This window comes from Crocuta crocuta, unplaced genomic scaffold, assembly GCF_008692635.1.
Source record: "Crocuta crocuta isolate KB4526 unplaced genomic scaffold, BGI_CrCroc_1.0 scaffold236, whole genome shotgun sequence".
Lineage (NCBI taxonomy): Eukaryota > Metazoa > Chordata > Mammalia > Carnivora > Hyaenidae > Crocuta > Crocuta crocuta.
In genome coordinates, this window is record NW_027530998.1 from 780,198 (window position 1) to 791,776 (window position 11,579).

At 40.9% G+C, this 11,579-nt stretch overlaps 1 protein-coding gene across 1 annotated transcript in view; it reads left to right on the top strand.

Moving 5' to 3' along the window:
• Window positions 1-11,579, top strand: part of FRAS1 (Fraser extracellular matrix complex subunit 1) — a 423,467-nt gene that overhangs the window by 440 nt on the left and 411,448 nt on the right. The window contains exon 2 of the mRNA XM_077770550.1: window positions 7,441-7,472. Coding sequence (XP_077626676.1) covers window positions 7,441-7,472 — 32 coding nt within the window. The remainder of the gene's footprint in view (window positions 1-7,440; window positions 7,473-11,579) is intronic.

Below are 11,579 nucleotides of genomic sequence, written 5' to 3' on the forward strand. Positions count from 1 at the left end.
ATGAGAAAATTCTTCCTCCTTGATTGTTTTGCATTCAAATCACAAGCCCGTCTCCCGCCTCTCTCTCTCTGCCCTAAAGTGCATTTGGGTGGGTGGGTGGCCAATTAAGGTGGCATCTCCGAGACTGGATTCTCTTTTTCCCCCACTTCCCCACTGCCCCCAACCGACAGCAACTACATCAAGCGTAGGTGAGGAGCGAACAATTGCTCTTACCTGAGTAAAAATACCTCCGCTCCCACGAAACAAAAATCCGGCACCTTAAAGCCCTCTCCACTCTCCCGCCCTCTTCGCCCCAGAAAAGTCTCCCTGTAAAGTCCAGTGAAGATTTTATAACTGGATAGTTAGAGCACGTTCTGACGTAGACAATTGAAATGCACTAAGAGAAATCTCCCTAGTACAGGGAGGCACGATCCTGCCTGCTTCCCTAGGGGGGAAAAAGTGAATAGTAAGAGTTTAGCTTCATTCCTGGTTTTCCTCCGGGGCTCCAGCCTGTGTGTAAATCCCCGAGCTGGGGGAGGGAAAGGACACAGTGGGAATTGTCGCCATGATAGCAAACGCAGTCTGGGCTCAGGCAAATAAATGAATCAATAAGTATTTTAAGAGTTCGGGGCTCATGGGATGGCGGGCCTGGAGACGCGAGGCGCTGTGAATTCCCACCTGCTCCGAGGAGACGGGAAAGTCGTCTAGTTAGTGCTTTTGAGAGGGGGAAGGGTGCCGGCAGACTGCGAGGGCGACGGCTTAATCCGCCGCGCCCGGCTCGCGGCTTCCCCTCCCGGCTCCATTCATTATTCATCCAGCTGCGGGAAGAAGAGTTCACCTGCTCCGCCGCAAAGCAGAGCGGCGGCGGCGGCGACGGCGGGCGCGGGGCGGGGCCTTAGCCTGCTGCGGGGTTGGGGCCGCTTCGGGGTGCGGAGCCCGGGCGCGGGGCTGGGGGCGGCGGGAAGCCAAGGCCGAGGACAAAGCCTGCCTTGGACCTCCGGCCATCGGAGCAGCTGCCTTTTCCTTGCAGTTTCCCCGGAGAAAGTGGCGTGGCCTTGGAAGTCCACGCACGGTACTGGGGACTTTACCGTGGGTGGAGGTGACGCCTGCCCGCACCCTCCCTGGAAGCGTGTGAAGTACTTTCTCCCGGAAAAGCACGTCTGGGGACTGAGTGGACACGCTTTCAATGGCATTACCTGTAGTAATGTCTTTACTGTATGTGTGCATACTTAAAAAAAAGTTATAGGGCTTAATTATAATAATAAATCAGATGGGAGAGTTAATCCAGGCCACCCATATCAGAATTTGAGAGTTAGAAAAATCATGTTTTCACTTGGTGGTGGCAGTGTCTTATTTAGAATCCTATCCCAGCAACGCGGAAAACGTGCTATCTCTCCCTGATAGCTCACCAGGGGGCGGTTGGAATGATGCAGTTTTTCAGAACCAAATCTCTAGAAATTACAAAAGCCATTATGATTAAGAGCCTGCAGGGTTCGCTCTTTGGAAGACTGGTTGGTACAATGGGCAAAGTTTAAGAATGTCCAAAGTCGTCTTATCCGGGAGGAAGAGGGCAGGGCGCCAGGGGCGCTATTCCTCCAAAGATTCTTTGGAAACTTCGCTTCTTACTGTTTCACCCCGCCTTCAGGGCATTCTAGAATCAGTTCACAAATTGGACTGATAGATGTCTGAGAGTTTCCATCCAAGTCGTAATGGTGCTTATCTAATAATGAATAAATGAATGAATGAATGTGGACATTTATTGAGCACTTTACTTGGCTTCCACTATGCTAAACACTTTGCATACATTATCTCATTTAATTAAGTGATATCAGGCACACAGCCAAAAAAATCAGCTGCCATTTAATGAGACTTTTGATTCGCTTTTGTCAGGATTTTCTTTTTCTCTTAAAAATCAGAGCGTTGAAGTAAATTTAGGATGGAAAACTTAAGAATCTTACAGATTTCTTCAAGTTTTTATTATTAGCCTTGACAATGACTTTTAAAAAATTTATTTTAACGTTTACTTATTTTTGAGGCAGAGTGAGAACGAGAGAGACAGAGAGAGAGAAAGAGAAAGAGAGAGAGAGAGAGGCAGAGAGACAGGGAGACACAGAATCAGAAGCAGGTTCCAGACTCTGAGTTGTCAGCACGAACCCATGAACCAGGAGATCATGACCTGAGCCTAAATTGGAAGCTTAACCAGCTGACCCACCCAGGTGCCCCAGTGATCTTTAAAAATGGAAAAGAAGTAGTCACATGTGTGCTTCTCATGGTGTAACATACAGTTTGATACTTTTGCTGACCAGTCTATGGCAGAATTTGTGTTTTCTTCTTAGAGCTCAGAGGGCATCTCCTATATCCTTCACTAGAAGCATTGTAGAAGGATTGTACTAATTCTACAATTATAGTTGATGAAGGTGAGGTTTTGGTCTTCACGTAGCTGTGTGCTCACTGAGGATATAGGATGGTTCCTAATTAGTCTTACAGCTCTGCCTCAGCTTCTAGTATACACTAGGTGCTAAAAAAATATTGCTTAGATGAATGAGTACTGCCTAATCACAGTCTTTTGAATTAAGCTTAGACTGGCCTCTATGATAAGTGGCTGTATGACCTTGAATGAACCACCTAACTTCTTTGGGCTGGGGCTCTGTCATTTGCCAAATGCAGAAGTCAGCTGGCTAGGTGATAGCTGTCAAATGCTTTTGCTAATCATCCAACAAAGGAAAAAATATCAACATTTGCTGCCTCCTTTGTGGTCACTTGCAACTTTCTGGTTCTGAATTTTGTTTAGTTATTAAAAGAAAAATGAATTTTTACAAGCAAATCATTGGCAGTGTTATTTTATGCTGTTTTATGTTGCCAAGCTGACAAATCACTATGATTTGAGAACTTAATTAAATCAAGAAGTCACAGAGAAACTAGTGAACGTGGCGGCTTTCTGAATCAGACAAGCTTTGCCATGACATGTTTTGGAGAAGTACATTTTGAGTTGTGTTGATCTGTGGAAGTCCCGCAAAGTAACGCTAGATAGAACATGGTGGCTTGGAGATAGGAGAAGATTATTGAATTGGAGGTTGAGAGAATTGAGTTCTATCTAATCTGTGTCCCATCCTCCCCATGAGGCTTTTAGTCAATTCCACGATCTTCCAGGTTCTTCCTCTAAATGCTATTAATAGAATACATAGGAAAAGATAATTTGATAGACAGTGTGTTTTATTTATGGATCAGCATATTTGGTTCCACTCTTGGCTGGAGAGCTCCTTCTGTGTAAGATTTAATGCTTAACACTCAGTGTGAAGAAAGAGAAGACATTGACTGGGAGAGATAGCCTATCTCTTCATTCTTCCATTCCTCAAATCTTTATTGAGAGCTCATGTGTGCAGTTACTTCTGGTAGGGGGAATCATATTACCTACCCTGAGGAAGTTTGCATACCCAGAAATTGTTAATACTAGGAAAGCAGAAGTAGGGGAACATTGGTCCTTGGTGGGTTTCCCAATATTGAATAATTGCACTTTTGCATCTTTTGGCTTTTGTAACTACCTGCTAGTGAAAATAAAGAGCGTATTGCCATAGGCTCTTATTTTCATCATACTACATTTCTCTTCTCCTCCAGAGATTGGATTCTGTATATACATTGTTTGGTGAGGCCACAGCTGTCTGTAGTCACTGTTTTGGACTTAAGTGGCAATATCACTCAATTTTATTCAGACACAAGTAGTCATAAATACCCTCCACCACATGGCTCAGGAGAAGGGAGGAGAATACCACATGGCAGAGTTGGAGTCGTGTGCCAAGTCTTACAATAGTTCAAAAACAGTTGGCCCATTTTCATTTTAACTACACTATTAATTGATCTGAATCCTGGTTTACAATAATCAGGACATGAGCTGTCCTGTCAGTCCAGAAAATGGTTCTATTTTAACTATTCCGCAGTGTACAAGCCATATGCTGAATTGCAACACAACATAAAGCTTGAACATTTAAATGTTAACTTGTGGCTGCTTGTTCCTAATGAGTCATATTTTTGTGATACTGTGCTCTCCAAATCTTTTCATGTCTTATGGCCATATATACCACTCTGACTTTGAATTAATGTGCCTGATATTTTATGGCTTTTGGATTTCACTTCTCTAGTTTACTCAGTTTACCAGGTACAGTTTCTGGAGTGAGTTGTTTCTTGATGAGAGTCCTGGTGCAACTTATATCTCAGATTTTCTCTGAAAACTTTAGATTTTATACACGTAGCTCAAAATGTGCACAAGGGCTTAAACATAGATATTTACTTATTTAAATGACTATGAAGTAACATTTTGCCTGTGTGGCCTGCAAGACCAGAGTCAGCCACATGGAGGAATGTCTCAGGATCTCGGCTTCCTTCTTGGCACTGTGTGTGATCACTTCACCCTGCAAAACGCTATGTACTTCCTCACGAGGACTTGGAATTTAAATTACCCAGCATCTCAGTTGTATCTATGCCCTAAAACTGGTGAAGTTGTTGGTCAGAGAATTCCAGCTTCTGTTGTCTCTTATGTTTCTTGTTTTCTCTTGAAGAAGGCCTGTTTCTTTTTCTAGATCCTCACCATCTGTCAGAATTCACCTTGAGCTGGAGTTTCCTTTAAAGCTCAAATAAAGCCGTAAATCTAAATGTCAGACAGAGCTGTGCTCCTTCAGAAAAAAAGTGATGAGTGGAGAGTCACTTTGTTTTCTGTGTTACACGAGTTGATCAGTTAGTGGAAAGGCTTCTGCTCTAGTGCAAAACCAGAAGCTGTACCCAGCACCTCCTGCCAGCAAACCTCCCAACTTTATCAGTTGATGGGTGTGAGGAGTGTGCTAGTGTGGGAGAAATATGCTTGGTTTGGAAGACCGCATCTGGCATTGGGTGGTGATGAATGTTTGATAGGACTGGGCATCACACTGGGATGCTTTATTTTCTCAAGAGAGTAGAAATGAGGCTTTGGAAGCCGTGTTAATGTAGACTCATTTGTGCATCTGCCTTCTGGGTAGAACTGTTCCGTTTTAGGAAAGTCCTCTGAGGGCAAAGCTTATTTCTTTTGGAGTTGTACATCATGGAGCAACCCAAATTGAGTTATTTCCTTTTCCTAATGATGGAATTTATCAGCAGTTACAGACCGTTTTGACTGGAGTCGCTAGCAGATGTTTGGCTTAGCCAAGTGTGTATGTGATGCCACACTCAATGCTGCTTTATTTTTTAATGTTACATTGGGTTAGTAACATCTATCTGACTTTCCAGAAATGGGTTTTGATATGGGTAGTTGGATATTTCTTAAGATACTCGATTCCTTTTGGAGCTTTGAAAAGATAATTGGCTTTTGGAAGGTAATGCTATGTAGGAGGTCAGTAAAATTATTTGAGGATAGTCTTATTCTAAAGGTTAAATTTTGTTTGTTTATTCTAAGAGTTAAGTGTTGTTAAATTGTACCAAAGTGATGATCTTTGTGTTAAAATTTTTTTTAATGTTTTAGTTTAGAGAGAGAGAGAGAGGCAGAGAGGAGGACAGAGGATCCTAAGTAAGGATCTGCGCTGACAGCAGAGAGCCCAATGTAGGGCTTGAACTCATGAACCATGAGATTGTGACCTGAGCCAAAGTCAGACCCTTAACCAACTAAGCCACCCATGTGTCCCTGATCTTTGTGTTTATTTTTTAAACATCAGAAGTAATGGAATATATCCACTTAAGTAATTTAGAAATTGAATTATGTTGATATATATTTATTTGAGCTTTATAGGATTGTTTAATGTATATACATACATATATGATTATATATATATTTATATATACATATATCTCTCATGATGTACCACAGACTGAAATACTCCTTTCTTTCTCTCTTTTCCTTCCTTCCTTCCACTAAGTCTTTCTTAAAAATAAGTGAGTTAAGAACTTTCTCCCAAGGTTTTGTCTCAAGTTATTCTTGTTTGAATGTCAAGGGCACAAAAGTCATCCCAATACATTTGCCCATAAAGATCTTTGATTCAGACCCCAAGTGTAAATAGCCATCTTATTTCTTTGAAGATTGTTCTTAATTCCATTATTGGTGCATAAGGCAGACTGGTCCTTTCCTGAGTAGTTAATATTTTTGAGATTTCACGAATGATCTGTTGGAGGCCAAGCACTGTAGGTAAAACATGTCCTTCCCTCTTTGGACCCCAAGTGCGGCCCATTGTCAAGCTGTGCTTCTGCTTTGGTGTGTGCATGTTATTCCAATCTGTTTTGTAGCTTTGGTTTCTGAGAGAGTAGCTGTTAGCACAATACCCACATGTTTCTAGGTTAAAAAAACACCTGTTGTGCTGTTCAAAGATTTGGCTGAAAATGTGTTTGTTTTTTTAAATTAGGATTGCAATTGTATACTGTTTTTAAATATAACACTTGGAAAGATTTATTTTATGATAGGCTAGTTATTCAGAAAATATAGGCTGTCCCATTCACATTTAACCTTCTTTTCCATTTAGAAGCAAGTCATCTGTTGTTTTTTATTTGGTGCCTAATGAATGGAAAATAGAAAGATGTATCAGTTTATAACCAGCCTATTAGAAAGGAAAATTGAGAGAAAAGTGGGTGAAAAGAGTGTTGGCATTCAAGAGCTCAATAGAAGAGTTCTTTGCAAATAACTACAATCTCCACTGCTCTCTTATAAAATGTAATATCCCTAAAGAGGAACCTACTGTGTGAAAGGCAAGAAACATAATCAACCAGATTCCTAACTGGGTGCCTATTATGTGAAGAGTTAGGGAAGACAAAGAAGTAGAAGCCATCCCTGTCCCAAGAGGATCTAGACACTGTAGTGGCGTAGATGCAACAGTTCTACATCCTTAGCAAGGGTACTATAAGGAAGTACACAAGAATGAATTCACAAATGGATGATGTAGGCACTGAGTGCTAAACGTGCCAAAGGGAGATGAGTATGATAGTCCTGTGGGCTTGAAAACTTTACGAAGGAGATGGGATCAAATTTAAGGAACCTGAATAGATCCAGCACATCTCCTGCAGGAAACAAAAATGCACAAAGGCATTGAGATATGGAAGTGTTATCACTAGATCCTAAGTTGGCCTTTTGGATCAGACTGGAGAATTTATGTAAGCAAAGAGGGGCAGAGAAGCCTGGATAAGTAAATTGGGACTAGATTATGGAGGCCTTGCTGATTTATCACATAGAAAAATATACACTGTATACATGCCATGCCGTTATAAATACATTTATTTTAAAATTCAAATAATAAGTTTTAATGATGCTTTTCCTCATGCATGTCCAAGAAGTGTTGTTGTGTTGTATAGGTTTATTTCCCCAGAGGTAGAATGCTCAAGCTTTTAAGATGTTGGAAAAAGCACAATTTGCTGACTGTGATGCCTGTAGATGCAGTTTTAGCCTAGGTCTGCTGGGGCAGTGCCTGTTGGTCTCTTTTGCATTCCGTTTAATTCTTGTTTTGTTTTTCCCTACAGGTGCTTGTGTCTATCAGGGTTCCTTGTTGGCGGTAGGTCATTCTTCATATATTTGGTTTATTTCTTTCGAATGTAAAATGCTTGATTGGGGTTGCTGAGTGAGTGAGGTGACCCTGTCGTTGTGAAATATGTTTATTTTCCTTCACAGTTGAGGATTATCCCTCATCTTGGCACAATCATGCTCAATTACTTAATACCTTTTCCAGAGTGAATTAGTTCCATTCGAATACTCAGGTATTGGGAAAGAAGTTCAAACACCCAACACAATTTGCATTCCATAGCTGTCCTTTGTGTTCTTTCAATCAGAAAGAAAATTAGATCCCATTCTCTTGTCAGATATGAACTAGGGCACAATTTGTTTATCTTCCCATTGCATTTGCTTCTTCCTTTGAATCTCCCTCCAAAAAAATAGTACAATTATTAAACTGAGTACAGTATGGAAGATTCCTGACTGTTGCTTTGAATTATAACTTTAAGTTTTGGTTAATAGCAAGCAGATTAACATTTTATCTCTGAACTTTTGCCATGTAGGGTAAAGTTGATTTTGAATTTAATGTCATGATGACTTGGGGGAAAAGCTGATGCAAGTCTCATGCATTTCTTTTCATTAATAATGTACTATGGTGCATAACAGTGTGTGAAAGCCTTATTGAAAAGACTGTCTACACTCCATCAACTCTAATAAATGGCGTGACAAGTCATTCTTCACCACTTTTTTTATTTTTGGTTTAATAAATGCTATAATAACAACAGAACTGAAATGGTTGGAGAGGGTTTGCTCATTTACTTTACAACCTGCTATTGACATGTGTGATATTAATAAGTCATCTTGGATTATCCTCGTGGTGTTGGGATAGATGAGGAGTATCTGAAATATCCAACAGTCTAGATAATTATAGATGTTCACAGTAATATTCTTGATTCTGAACTTTATGTAATATAGTTATTGCTCTGGAGATTTATGTTTCTCCCCTCGTATTTTTCTATTAAAGAATCAGGAGAAAGGCATTTTCCCTCTCTTTCTCATTCTTTCACAGCCTACTTTCCCTTGTGTTTCTTCTTTAATACATTTTAAGAATCATTTTAAAATCAAAGTGCTATGAAGTATATCACCGGTTTTGGGGAACTGAGTAGATCTTATAGACAAGTCAGTTATCCACATCAGTACCAAGAAAATTGTTTGTTGTATGCAATATGATTGCATATAATTTATGTATATATATTCAAGATATATATAATTTAAAAATACATTTTCATAGCTACTGATCTATCCAGTACAATAGACTAGTGAAATAAGTAGATCATGTATTATTTTATACTCTCCTCCTCTTTAATGAAGAGCCAAGGATGAGACAGAGATTAAGAGATTTGCTAAAAGTGAATTGACCATTAAGGGATTGACCAGAGGAAGACAACATGTCTTCTTGCTGTTGTTCCTTTGTATCCAAAGCCTATCTTGTATTTTTGATACTCCTCTGTGTTATTGTGCATTCAAATATGAAAGCACCATGTACTTGGAGAGGGCAGTGCCATTCAAGTTAAAGCAGTTAACTTTACCCTTAACGGGTGATCTTGCTCTTCTTGGTTCCATGTCCTGGCTCCTTCCAGGGTTTATGGCTGCTCAGAGCTAGTATGCTGCATTGTGTTGCACCAGCACACTCCTGATCCCCACCCGTTGGCTTCTTTACTTACCAAGACTCTGCTACATGTGTTCCTAAACCCCCTCAAGCCTGATGTCTTATTGTAATTATGCGATTCAGCTAGAAAGACAGCATACTTGTTACAATAATAAAGATTATTATTATTATTTTTGAAAAATTTTAATATTTGTTTATTTTTGAGAAGGGGAGGAGGGGCAGAGAGAGAGAGGAGAGGGAGACAGAATCTGAAGGAGGTTCCAGGCTCTGAGTTGTCAGCACAGAGCCCGAGGCGAGGCTCGAATTCACAAACCATGAGATCATGACTTGAGTCAAAGTCAGATGCTTAACCGACTGAGCCACCCAGGCGCCCCAGTAATAAAGATTATTATTAAACAAATATTTATTGAGTGACAGCTGTGGACCTACTATTCTAGGCACTGGGAATGCATCAGTAAACAAACAGATAAAATCTTTGCTCTCATGAAGCTTGAATTCTAACGAGTAAAATATATAGAATGTCAGGTAAGTGCTATGGAGAAAAACAAGAGGGGAAAGAGGAGATAACACTGACAAGGGTGGCTACTGGACACAGGGTGACCGGGACCGCCTCACTGAGAAGAATGCCATTTGAACAAAGGCCTGAAAGTGGCCATTTTAAGAGCTAGTCTCTCTGGAGAATTCCAGAGAAGGAGAATAGCAAGGGTAAATCTGAAGCAGGAGCTAGCTTGGTCATTTGGAGAAGTGCATGGAGGTTGGAATGGCTGGAGAGCGTGATCTGGGGGCAGGATGGCAGGGGGCGAGGTCAGAGAGGTGGGCGGGGGCCTTGTATGGACGTTAGTTCTTCGGTAAGGTAAGGTGAGGTGTATTGGAGGAGCTACAGCAGAGGAATGACAAAATCTGACTTATAGTTTAATTAAGCTGCTGAAATGTGAATGTGAAAAGAAATAACGTTCTTGTTTCTAGGGAAACTATGGTGAATACTTTAAAAAGACTCCATAGAGGTGAGTCACTAAAAATTTGCTGTTAAATTAAGTGTAAGAGAAACAACTATAAAAGATTGAGGAAAAACAGAAATCCAGAGAGATTCTGCATTCGGATTTATTTGCTACCATTTTAAGTTCTAGTTCCATTTTAAGGAACCTTAAACTGGAAATGGTGGATGATACATTGTGTATGTAGTTAATTGTCTGCATAATTCATTGCTGCTCTCTCTCCACCTCATCTGGTCTCGGAGAAAGGCATTGCTCCCACATCAAATTGAATGAATTGAATGAATGTACATTTTTGTGTTTTGAATTACAATAAAGAGTTTAAGAGCACTTATATACTGTTTTAGGATTTTCTGATTAAACAACTCTTGGATGACAGTTTCTTTAGTAAGAGGCTTCACAGTTGGGCACTGGCTGTGAGGATGGTGGTGTAACGTCCCTGTTCTAAATCCTGTAACTTCTACCCACACACAGTGTAGAGCTAGGAATGACTACAGAGATTGTGTATTCGGAACTCTCCATTGTATAGGTGAGAAAACTGGGGCAAAGGATGTGAAATTCTTGAACACAATCCATTTCTCAAATGAATAACCCAAAGTGAAGAGTGGGTCCAGTTGAAAGTAACAAAGCATCAGCTTTACCCAGAAGAATTCCAGAAAATGTATCAAGCAGATGAGAACATGGATCTAGTACTGGTTGCTGATTGCTAACTCTCAGCCTGCTTGGGAGGATTTCCCACTGATACCTCTCCAGTCTCATCCCTTGTTGTCTGGGAAGCTGCCAGAGATGGTGGAGCATTCATGATGCTTGTCTCCCAACAGACCTCATTCTGATTCTTCCTTCTCCACTACAAACCAGCTGTGTGACCTAGAGCAAGTTACAGGATCTTCCTGAATGTCTATTGCCTCCTGTGCAAAATGGGGATAAATAAATTCTCTCCTGAGGTGGTTTTGTAGAGCAAAGAAGACAATGTGGGGAGGACACTCAGGTACAGTGCATGGTATTTGCTTTTCTGCCATAACAAAATTCCTCTTTACCAACCAAGAAGAATAACAAGAGGAAGGGGTGGTTGTTAAGTACCTACTATGTATTTCATACTGTCAACCATCCCAGGAAATAGGTGTTGTCTTTACTTTACAGATAGGGAAACCGAGGCTCAGAAGGTCTCAGTCACTTGTTCAAAAATTACATAGCTAGTCAGTGCTAGAAGGAGAGAGCATCCAAACCCAGTTCTGACTTGAGAGCTGTTTCACTGAGCAGCCTGTTTCTCTCCACCAAGCCAGTCCGCCTTTTGTCTCTGAACACAACTAGCTTATTTTACCTTCAGTTCTATACACCCACCCCCTCGCTGCTGCACCTGCCATGCATTTGTCTCTGCCAGTCACTGTCCTGACCTCCTGCAAAAGCCAGTTGTCCCTGGCTAACCCCTTCCCATCTAACTGAGGCTCTCCTGTACTAACTAGATCCACCACACGATGCAAGAAATGTTTGGAGGGGGTCATTTGATCTT